We start from the raw sequence: 15,226 nt of genomic DNA on the forward strand, positions 1-15,226 counted from the left end.
GAAACATTTTCTTCTAGTACTTTAAATTTCACCCGGTACTGTTTTAGAGTTATGTTTAAATGATCATTATTTTTCCATTCTTTATACACGTCTACATACCAGTTCCTTTCTGGACTGTAAGTTCTATAAATAAAACCTACATTTCAAAAACATTTATTTCTATTTTTCAGAATTGAAAACCATTGATGGATAAAGAAGTAATTGGAGTGTCTTATCCAAACAGTTGCACCCAACAGCTCAGTGTCTAAATGGAGATTGGTAACAGGTGGTGTTCCTTTGGGGTCCACACTGGTATTGTTACTATTCAATACCCTTACTAAGCTACACCAACAGTAGGGTTGAGTGTATCCTAAGAAAAGTCTGTGGATGACACTAAACTGAGTAGTGAAGTTGACACACTTGAGAGATGGAATGCCATCCAAAAGGGCCTTGACAGGTTTGAGGATTGGGATCATGTGAACATCCATGAAATTCAACCAGGCCAAGTGCTGGGTTCTGCACCTGGGTCTTGGCAATCCTCAAAATCAATACAGACTGGGGGGTGAGTAGAATGAGAGCACCCCTGAGGACAAACACTTGATGACACTGGTGGATGAAAAATAAGATATGAGCCAGCAACGTTTGCAGTTCAGAAATCAAATCTTACCTGGGTTGCACAAAAAGATGCCTGGTGAGCAGATTGAGGGAGATGACTCTCCCTCCTTGTCATGATTTAGTTCTTAAAAGTATTCAAGAGATGCTTCTGTCTGAATTAAGGTGCAAATCAGACCACGTGCCAAAGTCACTAATATGGATTTTATTTAAGAGTAAATGTGAGGTAGAGAGAAGCAGAAAGAAACAGGAAAAGAAAGAGAAAGGGAGAGTGCGACAGAGAGACAGATTCATCACCACTCTGTGGATTCCAACGGTGTTCCATTGATCCTCTTCTTGGTGATCAGAGTCCCAGTCTTGTCCAAGTGATGATTGCAGTCTGGATCCGTCAAGGGGAGCCCAGGGTGGTGAGGGAAGAAGTCTGAGTGGTGAGTGAAGTCCAGGGTGCTGAGGGAAGGAGCCCATGTGGAGGAGGAAGAAATCCACATTGTTAAGAGAAGTCCCTTGTGCGCAAACTCCAGGGTGGTGAAGGAAGAAGTCCAGGTGTGTTGAGTGAAGTCCCTGCTGTCTTTTATTGGGCCTGGGTTAGGTGGAAACACCCCCAGTTCCTCCCTTGGGGAGGGGAGTTTTACAGTGGATGATGTAATACTGGATCAGGGCATATTTCATGACTTCTGAGACCTTACAGCTGCATACAGTGTCCATTATGGCCATTATCAGCAGAGATTAATATCTTCAGGCAATGCGTGAATTGTCCTGATGCTTCCCCAGAGGGGAGTTATCACAGCCTAGCCAAATCCTTTGTGTAAGGACAAAGAAATAAGATTTGCCTCTTTCCTTCTCTTACCCAGCTTGCAGCCTGAGGTGGTGGGTGTGCATGCCCTCAGCACCTGGGTGGTTTCTTTGCACATCAGAAGCTTTCACCTTGATTATCTGAGCCATCAGCATTCCAGTCGTTCACACCTGTGGATGCGTTCTTCTCCTGGGATAACTGGACTACAGTACCACCTTATCACCGGTTGCTGTCACAGTCCAAATTATTTGGCATATTCAGGGAGACGTGGGCTTTGCCGTGCAGTTGCTTCTTTTGCACACTTTGCTACAGTGGACAAAAGTCTTTCAGTGATGTTTAAGCCATAAACCATTTCAGCGTCTCACACCCCTCTACTCTACTCTTGTGAGACCCCACCTGAAGCACTATGTCCAGTTCTGGGTTTTCCAGCAAGAGATGGATTAGATCTTGAGATCTTGAGAAATACAGTCCAGGTTATTTCTGTTTTCTTTAAATAACATTGGCAAAATGGTAATTGTAGATTGGTAATTTCCATTTTAATCATTATTGCAGAGAAACAGGCATATTTTGAAGAATCATCACTAGACAAAACATTTTATCATAGCTTAACTTGGTTATAAAAAGAGCGTCCAACAAAGATTTGACTTACCATAGTCTTAACTGGGTGCATCAAAATCTAATCTCAGGAAGTTTTTGAAGTGTGGTATGTGATTAACAGCTTTCTACCTTCTTTGTGTATGATTTCAATGTGATTTATTTTTTCTTCATAATGCTTGATTGCAAAACGAGAGAGAGAGAGAAGTGTGCAATCATCTTGTACTTGATGGTCTTTTCAGGAAGCACTTACCCATGATTATATCTGTATTTCAACACAACTGGGGTTTCTACATTGATTGTTACTCTGTCTCTAAATAAATCCATGACAACGAATGTCTTTCAATGAGATTAGAGTTATTTTTTATGCCCTGTGTTGACATTTTGATCCACATCTTAGAAAACCCTGTAGTGTTCCACTTACCTAAAATCTTGCCAAGAGTGAGAGATTTGATTGCATTGAATTCTGTGCCTGAAGACAGAATAAACTTCATTCTTTCCTTCTGGTTAACCTGTAGAACAATAGAGTGATGAACAAACTAGAATAACGGAAGAGATAATAGTCAAGATTTTCAAAAAAGTAGGTAAGATCAAGGTTAAAAATAAGAGGATCTGAGGGAGGCATTTGTTAGTTATAGCTCATCAAGGAATAGATTTTTAGTTTCCTCAGATCACTGATTATAAATGTGATACTTCTTAAGCATCCCACTTAATAAGCCTTTATTTATCTTATTGATTTGGCTGATTCCTTCTTTTTCATCTATAAGGTAAATAACCATAGAAAACCTTTAAAAATAAAGTCTCTTTCCATTTAAAAAGATACTCAATATTTAGTTCATAAAGATTAAATATTATACTGTAAAAGCTCTGCATCCCACAGTACCTCTAGAACTACTTCAAGCCAAGTAGCAATTCATAATTAAGTAAACCAAGATCTAGCCTCAAAATACAAAATCGTAATTTAGTAATCATAAATTGTAATTGTAAATACTAAAACATTCAGGTTTCTAAAATTTCTATTAAAAAAAAGACTGTTTTGCATGTTAATATGTATAATTAGAAAAATAAATATTTGTCTTTCATCATAAAAAATAAAAAAAAAATTCTCCTTCATAGCCACATTACTTTGATGATGTAAAAGAGACAAGAGAAAATTTCACAAAAGAGTTACCTGGGTGACAATATAGTTGTACTGTAGTTTAGTGCATAAGTTGAATAAAAAAAGCAAAATGCGAGATCCAAAACAAACAATAGCAATCACATACATTTAACAAATTTTGAAAGTTTAATCATCAAGCAATTAATTACATTTTCATATAAAGTTATGAGGCAATGTTACCCTTCTGAAATAGACAAAATTAACATCAAAGAGATTGGATAACGTAAATTTTTACTGTGCATCACAAGACTGTTAACCTTTGCTTTGCTTAATTGAGATATTAAAACACTTTATTTGGAGATAATTGCCTTGTTGCAACCATTTATTTCGTTTTGCTTTGGATCATTTGCTTTATGATGATGCACCTTGTTTTTTGTTTTATTTTTTTCCCTAACTGAGTTACCTCTACAAAGAGCATTTCCTCCTCTCTGTTAATCTTCACGTGTTGCAGCTGTCCATCAGCCATGCTTTTGAAACTGGTGCTGAAGACATCAGGATCTTGATGGCTGTCTAACTTGTACCGAATCTGTAAACTTCCTGCAGAGATAAATGGAGCAAAAGGTGTAGTAAAGCACAGTCACAACAGGAAATTTAGATCATTGCGTGATTTGTTCCATGAGAAATGGATATCAGTGAGAAATTCAAGGCAACAGAGCGAGCAACAGCAACGTTGGAAGTAGGATATAGTGACAAAGATGGTAATAAACTGTTTCAAATCTGATTAATGGGTTAAAATTTGGGCAGGAATTTTACAGGAACTCTTAAAATTCAGCTGAGAAAGACTCAGTCTGTCAGCTCTAATAATTGTGACATCAAATACAACTCAGTACTTCAGAAGTGCTATTCTTGAATAATGTCCAGATCTGAAAAACTCTGACCAGAGTAATTAAGTAGAATGCAGTGTAATAACTTCTAACTCACTTTCTATTCCTTGTTGGTAACTCCCAGAATACTGTCTGTACACACATATAATCACACAGCAGAACACAGAGGCAATGTAGGTTCCTTGTCAGAAGTTCCCTCCCAGCTGCAGATGGACTACTCTGGAAATCAAGGTCCGTGTCAGACCCAGGCCAGTCATGAGCAAAACATGTTCCATCTCGTGTGATGGGGGTGATACTACAGTTATTCTACATCCAAATATGTATCTGGTGTAGCACAGAACCTTCTCTGAGCATAGAACCACTGTGATTGCAAAGAGGTCTTTTATAAACCCGAAGACGTAATTCAGTCTGTGAGGGGGTTTTTAATTAAAAAAAAAAATTATCTAGATTTAGAAGAAAGAATGGAAAGATTCAACTAACATTTAATGTTCAGCTTAAATGGAATAATCAGTTGTGCTATGTGTATTTTCACAGCTGTGTATATACGTGCATATTCCTAGATATTTAAGTAGTTTATGAAATCAACTGAATGAAATGACCTCTGATTAATTTGGGAAATGGATAATGCACTTTCAAAAATTAGTTTATTTCCTTATTTATTTTTAGGATGGTAACTATTAAGGCTCATCAGTTGCACACAGTTCAAATAAAATTTTGACTTTCATTTCAAAACTTTAAAACCCCCCAAAAAATTCTAAAGGATTTCCAGAAATAAGTACTTTTGACAATACAATCAAAGAACTGCAGCAAAAGTTGAAATTACAGTAGGAGGAATGTTTTCACATGGAAAGAATCGCTCGATGCAAGAGAAAAGATAAAAATTCCATCTAAAGCAGCAACAGGATAATAAAGAGTTTTTGTTTCAGGTCTGGAAATCAGGGTGAATGTGAGCTGACAGTTATCATAGAATCATAGAATCATAGAATCAGTTGGGTTGGAAGGAACCTCCGAGATCATCAAGTTCAACCCTTGGTCTGCTACCAATGTGGTTCCCAGCCCATGGCACTGATGCCACATCCAGTCTCAGCTTAAAAACCTCCAGGGATGGAGAATCCACCACTTCCCTGGGCAGCCCATTCCAATGGCTGAGCACCCTCTCTGCAAAGAAATTCTTTCAATATCCAACCTAAACCTCCCCTGGCACAGCTGCAGACCCAGCCCTCTTGTCTTGCTGAGAGTTGCCTGGGAAAAGAGACCAACCCCCCCTGGCTCCCCCCTCCTGTCAGGGAGTTGCAGAGAGTGAGGAGGTCTCCCCTGAGCCTCCTCTTCTCCAGGCTGAGCCCCCCCAGCTCCCTCAGCCTCTCCTCACAGCACTTGTGCTCCAGTCCCTTCCCCAGCCTCGTTGCTCTCCTCTGGACCTGCTCCAGCCCCTCCATGTCCTTCCTGAGCTGAGGGCCCAGAACTGGACACAGCACTCCAGGGGTGGCCTCACCAGTGCTGAGTCCAGGGCAAGAATCACTTCCCTGGACCTGTTGGCCACCCTGTTCCTGATCCAGGCCAGGATCCATTGGCCCTCTTGTCCCCCTGGGCACACTCTGGCTCCTGTTCAGCTCCCTGTCCATCCCCACTCCCAGCTCCCTTCCTGCCTGGCTGCTCTCCAGCCACTCTGGCCCAGCCCGTGGGGCTGCCGGGGGTTGTTGTGGCCAAAGGGCAGGACCCGGCCCTTGGCCTGGTTGAACCTCATCCCCTTGGAATCAGCCCATGGATCCAGCCTGGCCAGGTCCCTCTGCAGAGCCCTCCTGCCTTCCAGCTGATCCACACTCCCCCCAGCTTGGTGTCATCTGCAAATTTGCTGCTGATGGACTCAATCCCCTCATCTAAATCATCAATAAAGATATTAAACAGGACTGGGCCCAACACTGATCCCTGGGGACACCACTGGTGACCGGATCCCAACTGGATGAAGCTCCATCCCCACCACTCTCTGGGCCCGGCCCTCCAGCCAGTTCCTAACCCAGCACAGAGTGTTCCTGTCCAAGCCTGGCTGCAGCTTTTCCAGGAGAATGCTGTGGGAGACGGTGCCAAAGGCTTTGCTGAAGTCCAGACAGACACACCCACAGCCTTCCCCTCATCCACCAGGTGGGTCACCTGGTCATAAAAGGAGATCAGGTTGGTCAGACAGGACCTGCCCCTCCTAACCCCGTGCTGGCTGGGTCTGATCCCTTGTCCGTCCTGCAGGTGCTGTGTGATTGCACTGAGGATGATCTGCTCCAGAACCTTGCCAGGCACTGAGCTCAGGCTGACAGGCCTGGGGTTTCCCAGGCCCTCCTTCCAGCCCTTTTTGTGGATATTCATTAGTGTCTCCTGACAGCCGAACACTCACCGTTTCTGGTGAGAATGACTGAGAGGTATTCCTTGTAGAAGGAGCTGACATAAAGCAGCAAGCTTGGGGTCCTTGTTGTTCGAAAGGCAAATGTAATTTTTTCCCTGTTCAGTGTCATGTCAGCATAGAAAGAAGAAGCATGAGAACTGGAATTTTTAGCCAACGTGTAGTATTCCTGAAAGTTGTACGTCACAGAAGCACCAGTCCCAAAATAGGCAGAGATCTCTGAAACAAAATGTGATTAAATATTTAAATTTCATGCACAGTAATACTAAAGTACTTCCTTTTTTTTTCTTTCTGCTGCAGAATGAAATAAAATGCTTTCTTGACTATAGCAACAAAAATGAAAAAGAAATATAAATGGATGGAGCATTTAGAACTACAGAGAAACATAAGAAACAACCTCAGCTAGATCAAAATTCATTTACATGTGTCTTAAATATCTGTTTCATGAAGAGCAATATTTTTGTCTATTTTTTTTGTCTAGTGTTCATCCTAGTCCTGACGCCCCATATATTATGGCTTATATGTGTACTGCTCCTACAGAGAAAAAGGTGCAGCAATTTGAATCCTAACATGTAGATTACACCTGGCCACATCAGAAACATGGATGTGGGAAAAGAAACTGGTTAGGTGGGAAAAACTAAAAAAGGAAAATACAAACTAGGTTATGATCTTCTTATGGATGTCACATGACTCCCTCATTTTGTGGTTGCAGTGATGTCAGGGTATATGTTCCTCTCACTAATTTAGGGGAACATGTTGTTGTGGCATATAAGCTGCTTAGTATTTTGCAGAATGCATTTAATACATGGAGGAAGCAAGTAAAATTTAGCAAAACTGAATTATATGCAAACACCAGAAATTTTAGGTGAACTTCCATTTTTAAATTCAAACCTGTTAAATTGTGATCATCTAGTAGTATGATACCTTCACCAAGTAACTACTTTAAGATGGCTGGAAACATGGGCTCAGTCTTGTTTGCAAAGATCTCACTTTTTATATATATATATATATATATTTATATCATGTATATGACAAATATCTCTACATAGCTTTTCGTAATAACTAAAAAAAAATAATTAATTCTTTTTTACTCCATTTCTTCTTTTCTTGCATTTTATCTAAATCCCTCAATGTCATATATCAATCTAAGAAGTTGTGGGTGAAGAGAGACAACAGACTTTCCTTGAAATTATAGCAAAAAGTAGATTTAGGTTCTTCTGCTACTTGGCTTGTTTTCCAAATTCACTCTTAGTTTTGAGATTAATATTTGAAAGACATAAATACAAATGTTTTACAATATAGTTCCTAGATTTGCTATACTATCAAAGAATCAAAGGAGTTGCATGAAAATGCTGATCCTCTCAGGTTTCCTGCTTAAATAGTGTATGTTGAAGTTAACTCTGGAAGAACAGTGTTTAACACAAGTTACAGATATTCAACAAATTTAACTGAATATTTATCTACATTATATAAATTGAGTATTTTTCAAGCATTTAAACGTATCTTTATAGGGTTGTAAAGATCTTGATCTGAACTGCACGGTCCTGTTTTCAATAATTGATAAAGCTAAAAGACACACTTGCCTTTCTTACAGAATGGACCAGCATAGGCAGAGAAAGTGCAGTCACAGGAGAATCCACTGTATTTCTCTCTGCATTTTCCACCATTATGACACAGGTTACCATAGCTGCTACAGTGTCCAGGACAGCCTGGTTCAACTCCTGGTGTTATCTTTGCTCTCTCTTCCAGATCGAGGGCCATTCCATTCAACTGTAATGAACGAATGCATCCCAAAAATCCTTTCTGCCTGGAGGCTGTTCCCCCTGAAAATAAATTCATAAGAGCTTTTAAAACTTTAAAAATTGATGTGTAAAAACTTTTTTATGTTTTACAGCCTCTGAACAGCATTTTCAAGATACAAGCCTATGCATGTGAAAATATTTCTAAGTAGCTTTAAAAGCATATCTGATCTGTTTTTTTTTTCAAGTAATTACTGTGAGCCCTTGAAGATTTAATGAGAAATAAGAATATTTTACAGTAAGATAGCAAGCAATGATACACACTTCTATAAATTCACAAAGGAGTATGGTCCAGAAAGTATGTGTTTTTTTTTTTTCTTTCAGGCTTTATTTTTAAAGGGAGTGGAGAGGAAAGGAGAGGAGAGAAGAAGACAGGACAGGACAGGACAGGACAGGACAGAGGAGAATTGTGTATTCCAATCATTCACATGAACACTATCTGAATAAAACAACACAGACAACTTGCAACAGTTTTTACATTGTCAGCTCTATGTGTACAAGAGATGGATGTATGTCACTTCACTTGAATTTGTCAAATTATTTGACTAAAATAATCACTCAAGTCAATGGTCAATTACTTCCCAAAAAGCTTTCAGAAAGTGGAACTGTTAATACAGGATAACATAATATTAGATTGTTTGGGAGCAGGTTTAGAAGGATTAGAGACCAACACATCATCAAAATATTTAGAGAAAGTGTTCAGACTTGATAGCACCATCTTCTACCCTTGATGCCTTTTGAGGCACAGGTCAGAATTCTGATCAGAGCACACAAGACTTTCCTCACCATTTAATTTTTCCTAAGGATTCACAGTTTTTGTAGCTACAGTTTAACAACACTATTCACCTTCAGTGCATTCCTCCCCAACACATAGCAAATAAAACTTATGTTAATTTAGTATGATTTTCTCACAGCAGATCTTAATAAAAAGTAGAACCAACTTTACATGCTCCTATAATGTACACCATACATATACATCAGAAAATTATAAATTCATAATAAGGCAATATTAGAGTAAGAACACTATCATGTATATGAGAAATACCTCTACATAGCTTTTTGTAATAACTATAAAAATATTAATTAATTCTTTTTTACTCCATTTCTTCTTTTCCTGCATTTTATCTAAATCCCTCAATGTCATATATCAATGTGAGAAGTTATGGATGAAGAGAGACAACAGAATTTCCTTGAAATTATAGAAACAGCACATCTTCCTTCAGCAGATTACCATCCTACAGTGAGAGAGCTGTGTTTGTGGAAGCCCTGGTTAAAAAAGACAAATGCTTTTCCAGCTGTGATGTTGAAATCCTGATTTAGATGCCAAAGTGGAAAATGCTAGTTTTTTAAAACAACAATGGTAGCAAAAACTGTCCTTCTAACAAATGTATGGTATTATTCCTCAATTGATTTTTAAGACATAATGTTTCACTTCCTACTTAACAGTATAGAGAAGGAAACAATAAAACTTGCATCACAGATCTGAAGAGTAGCTTTTGGGCTGTGCTGGTCTAGAGGAAAATAAGGAACAGGAGGTTAAGCTGAGAATATGTGTGGAGACTGGCACCATGAAAATACTGCAAATCCCTGCTCCCATCCCCCCTGCTTTTTGTATGCCCATTCTAGGCAATGTGACAATATGTTTTCTTACTGGTATATCACCCCTGGAGACATCAAAAAATGGTGCAAACCTGGGCCCTTGGATTGTCCTTCAAAAAAACCTCAAAGGAAGCAAACTCCATTTGAAATCCCATCCATCAGTAACTATTGGCTAAGGCAGTCAAATTGTAACCTCAAAATAGCACAACACTTCCATTGATTTTTCACAAATGCTCTCATAGAATCACAGAATCAGCTGGGTTGGAAGGGACCTCTGAGATCATCAGGTCCAACCCTTGATCCAACCCCGCTGTGGTTCCCAGCCCATGGCACTGATGCCACATCCAGGGATGGAGAATCCACCACTTCCCTGGGCAGCCCATTCCAATGGCTGAGTACCCTCTCTGGAAAGAAATTCTTTCTAATATCCAACCTAAACCTCCTCTGGCACAACTTAAAACCATATGTCATCATACAATTTTTTTTCAAAAAGACCTGGTTGCCATTTGTTTTTCTTCCCCTGCCCCATCCCCATTATTTTTATGATGATAGCTAGGAAATATTCAAGTGGAGTGCCTACCTACAAAAAGCTGGCTGTTGAGCTGCAGGCGGATGTGTCCATCAGGAGGAGCACTGTGGGATCTCTGAGGGAGCTGATCTATCTGTAAGGAGGCCTCTTTGACGTTCCTTTCAGCCTTCACATAATGCCACTGGTTGTCGTTTAGGGCAGTGGGTGACTGCACCGTGACTTCGATGGGTCCGTTCCCAACGTCAAATGAAAAAATCACTTCAGATGGAGCTGGAAAGGGCACAGCAATAATGGACTTTTGGATTATTTCATAGTTAATTGGGTCAGAAAATCACTAAGTAGCAGAGCAAGCTACTTTAAGGTCTAGCCTACTATTTCATGGGCTAAGACTGTTTCTGAGGAAAAGTTTACTTTGGAGGACTGCAGTTCACTCTTCACATTCACTGACAGTGAGAGCAACGACTTATCCACAGCATGGAAAGTAATCTGTTTGTGGCCCCAAGAGAGAAGAGCAGTCAAGAAGCAGTGAGATGTGCTAGCTTTGCTATTTTTTCAGTCTGGATGAAATGTATCTCTTGTGTATTCCAATCATTCACATGAACACTATCTGAATAAAACAACACAGACAACTTGCAACAGTTTTTATATTGTCAGTTCTATGTGTACAAGAGATGGATGTATGTCACTTCACTTGAATTTGTCAAATTATTTGACTAAAATAATCACTCCAGTCAATGGCCAATTACTTCCCAAAAAGCTTTCATAAAGTGCAACTGTTAATATAGGGTAACATAATATTAGATTGTTAACTGATTGCCATTGTTAATTATATTTAAATTATCACCACTGTAATCCATCCAAGTGTCTTCTACTGTCTATTTGCCTTTGTTATTTATTCACACAGTCTCTGCAAATATCAGAGGCCAAATTTTAATGTCATTTATAGGACTATGCATACAGTGATTTAAATTTAATCTTTCTCTAAGTAACTTTCATGTTACACAGTTTTATAGTTTGCTTAGAAAATAACAACTGAATCTTTGCAGGTCAAAATAACAAGACGAGGAATATGCCAGAAACTGAAGATCTGAAAATTGAGAATATTTCTCTCTGAAACTTTTTCTTTCACATGTCCAAGGACAATTGTGTATAAAAACAAATAATCTGTAAACAAGGGATTGGCATAATTTTGAATTATTAAGGATTTCATTACAGGATTATAGGTCTGAGAAGATTCCATGAATCCAAAAAAACAGGTTCCCATTTACAACATTGAATTCTGATAGAAAAGCAAAACAAATAGAAGTAGTCAAGGGAAATAGATCAGCTTCAAACAACATTTTAAGGAGGAATTTACTGAATTAGAATAAAACATTCAATAAAATATTTTTTTCTTTTCAGTTTTTAAATGTAGATTAGACATTTCATAACATTTAGATCCACTTTGGCCAACCTTTAGACTGAGTAATGCCACATGTTTGCAATCCCTTAAGCCCTGAATCTTGTTGTTATAAAGTATTTTTCTATAACAGTTGAACCTGAGAGAGAAAAGTAAAATGGTAAATACATAAACCATTTCATTTATCAAATAAAATAAAGCATAATGTGCAATTTTTAAACAGAAAGACATTTGTAATAAATGACCTTTTCTGCTTAAAAATCGACAGTTTAAACCAATAATATGAAATAAGTGATGTCTAAAACCAGTTCCTTGGTAAAATGAATTTTAGGATAAATTTGTTTTATTCAAACAAAATTGAGAGCTCAGTCTCCCTTTACTGAGGGATAAAAGAAAAAAAAAACAACAACAAACCAACCACACAGTAGGAGAACAAAAGCAACAGAAACTCCATGTGACTGGCTAAAGAGAATTTCTGCTGAATGTTACCTTCTGCAGGGAGGTCTTTGTAATCCTCTGGACACTGTTGGAGTGAAGCCTGAAAACACAAATTCTGCTTTGAACTCACCGAATGTGCCTATTAAATAGCATATCAGAATCTGATAAATAATGTTACTGTTTAGATTTTAAAGGTAAGAAAACACACAATAAAGATTTTTTGAAATAACCACTGAAATCACGAATTATGTTAGTACCACTAAAAAAAATTAATATAATCTTGAAAAAAAAGGGAACTAATAGCAGAAGTTCCACAGAGGAAGGCACAAATAACAAGGATGACCATATGGTCATACACTGTAGTATCTGAAGACTAACCAGAATACTTCAGAAAAAGTGAAAAATATAATCACCTAACCTTCTATAACATTTTAGGTGTTTCTTGCTAAAAGCAACTACACTGCAAATTTGAAAGGAATTTTGGATTTATAAGAGCTGTGATGAAACCACTTGTGGAAAGTAGGCCACAGGATGTGGAAGGATGTTGACTGGGTTCTAGAATTGGTCATCTTGCAACAAAGGACGTGGGCAAAGAGTACTTTGGTTGTTTCTTGGGCAGCGGAAGAGGACGCATCCAGGAGTTCTAGTCTGACAACAAAAATACTTTCTGGGCCCTACCTACCCCCTGGTGTTACTCAAAAATTACCCAAGCATTGCAGGGACTCTTGTGACCCTGATGCATTCAAACATAGGCAGAGCACAGCTACAGATTGGCAAAGTGGAGCGGAAGAGGTGGTCGATGGCAATCATGGGGAGTGGTCAGTGGGGAATTGTGGCTGAAACAACTCACAGGGAGAACAGTCACAGAGAAACCATTCAGAGCATTGGGTGTGAGCATCCTGTGCAGAAGCAGAAAGTGGTTACAAAGCAATAATGCAACAGAATGCAAAATCCAAGCACTTTCTGTAAAGGAAACAACTGAATTCCACACATCCCAGGGAAAAGGTTACTAATTTGGGTAGACAAAGGCCATCAGCAGCTGCATATTGGACTCTTCTGAACTATTCCCAAAGCAACTGCAGAAGCCCAACCAAATCAATACACCAGTGTTCCCAACTCTCATTAAATTTCTGTTTAACTCATTGGAAATAAACTCTCGATAAACATTCAGTACAAAACACTCAGACCTTTGTCCAGAGCACATAACCTCTGGTCATACAAGTATTTAGTAGAGCATACTATTCAGAACTGAGTTGGCCTTTTTGTTTTCAACCACTTTTTCTGCAGAAGATTACAGGAAATCAGGAAAAAATAGCTTTTTATAATTCAGTGAAAAGAAAAAAAAAAAGAGATCAAGTATCTTCTTTGAGACAATTCCCTTACTCTCTCTTTTAAAACACAGTTAGGATGCAACCTCCATTCTTACAACAGTGTTCTAGAATATGTACACGACACACTGAGGTGTTTTTGACTTCATAAAACCAAATGAACATCACTAAGCTTCACAATTCCTATTGAGATTCTTGATCTGACCCTTTTTTGTTTGCAAAGTTAGGTTTCAAGGTCTAGAGGTCATTACTTCATAAATAAAAGAATTAGATATAAAGTTTGAGATCAATAAAAGGTTAAGAAAGGTGTTCCTAACTGCTGAATGTCAAATGTTAATGACATAATGAGTTTTAAATATTTTCTCACATCATCATCTTAAGCAGTGATACCTGACATTTACATTATTGTTATTTATTGTTACACAAATGAAAGACATTAATTTATTAAAGCAACATCAAGTGTAGGTTCGTGATTTTCACTCACATCTATTATAAAGGAGTATATGATGATGAAATCTAAATGACCCCATACAATATGAAATGTTCAATGTGGTTTTTTCTTTTTTTTTTTTTGATAAAGGGATTTGTGATGGAAATGTATATTGCTCATTTCTGATCGATATTTCCCTCAGTAAAAACAGATGATTCTGGCTCCAATACAAACAATCCTACCTGTGAGTTACCTATGACATGTCTACTCAACAAATTACAGTGTTTATGGAAGTGAAGGAGTATCTCTACATGCTATACAATGAGATAACTTTGCTTTATAAATGCTGAAAATATAGATCAGTTCAGCCTTTTGCTTTCTGTCATGCCTCACTAGTCACAAGTCATATAAAACCCATAATTATACAGTAGTTTGGATGCTTACGAATGGATGGGACAAGTGACATGAGCTTGTCCATATTATTACATTATTATTCTGAAGAAAGACTTATAGTCTTTTGCCAAATGTCTGAATAAATTTAGTTTTCAGAAGCATTCCTTTAATGCTTCCATGATTTAACTGTTTATTTTGAAGATGGAAAGTCATTTGTCAGACAAGAATATCATCATTGCTTCAGGGAGTCTGCACTGAAGTGCTGACCCAGCCCAATTTTCTGTATTGCATGATGCTGAGATTATAATGCTGATCTCCTTTAAACCATTCACAGAACTTTAACAGAAGGCAGTTCATACTCTTGGTAAACGTGACAAAACAATGTTGAAAACAGGGTAGTTTTCAAATATAACACTATCATTTGAGATAATGTAAAATAAATTGATTAAACATTACACAATATTCTACAGTTATACTACCAACAGAAGACAGAAAGTGTTTTCCTGTTTGTTTCATTAACATAAGACATTAACATGGATAAAAAAACAAGCAAGCAGGACATTTTACTTCTTAATGAAAAAATCATTAAAGTTTCTATCGTAATATTTTGCAATATAACTTACATATTTATTTGTACTCTTCTCTGGAAAACACTTGAATCTGATAACAAAATGGATATGTAAAAAAAATTGAGGAACTGTCTAAAGAACTCTCAGAGTCACCCTGCAAGTACAAGACTTTTCAGCTAATGGCACATTTAAAATTAATCCAAAGCTTTGTGAAACAACGTTTCAATCTTTTAAATATTCTCCCTTTTAAATAAAACCAAAATATTGAGTCAACTAAGATAAAGGTTTCATTGCACACGGGTCATCTTAGTGGATTTAGTGGGATATTTCTTTTTCTCACGCAACAAAAATTTACTTGTATGTGGAAGTATAAGGATTTGGGAATGTACAAA

General features: G+C 37.9%; 1 protein-coding gene and 1 long non-coding RNA gene across 3 annotated transcripts in view; one reads left to right on the top strand and one right to left on the bottom strand.

Annotated features, from left to right (window-relative positions):
* LOC127466531 (uncharacterized) overlaps positions 1-15,226 on the top strand; it is a 550,827-nt gene that overhangs the window by 363,670 nt on the left and 171,931 nt on the right. The window lies entirely within an intron of this gene.
* Positions 1-15,226, bottom strand: part of LOC127466500 (contactin-associated protein-like 4) — a 203,774-nt gene that overhangs the window by 11,938 nt on the left and 176,610 nt on the right. For both annotated transcript variants that reach the window (XM_051777322.1, XM_051777321.1), the window contains exons 17-21: positions 10,329-10,547; positions 7,934-8,173; positions 6,345-6,569; positions 3,541-3,674; positions 2,403-2,490 (exon numbers count right to left, since the gene is read on the bottom strand). In XM_051777322.1, coding sequence (XP_051633282.1) covers positions 2,403-2,490; positions 3,541-3,674; positions 6,345-6,569; positions 7,934-8,173; positions 10,329-10,547 — 906 coding nt within the window. The remainder of the gene's footprint in view (positions 1-2,402; positions 2,491-3,540; positions 3,675-6,344; positions 6,570-7,933; positions 8,174-10,328; positions 10,548-15,226) is intronic.

This window comes from Manacus candei, unplaced genomic scaffold, assembly GCF_025592945.1.
Source record: "Manacus candei isolate 608988 ecotype Guabito, Panama unplaced genomic scaffold, ASM2559294v1 h1tg000010l, whole genome shotgun sequence".
NCBI lineage: Eukaryota > Metazoa > Chordata > Aves > Passeriformes > Pipridae > Manacus > Manacus candei.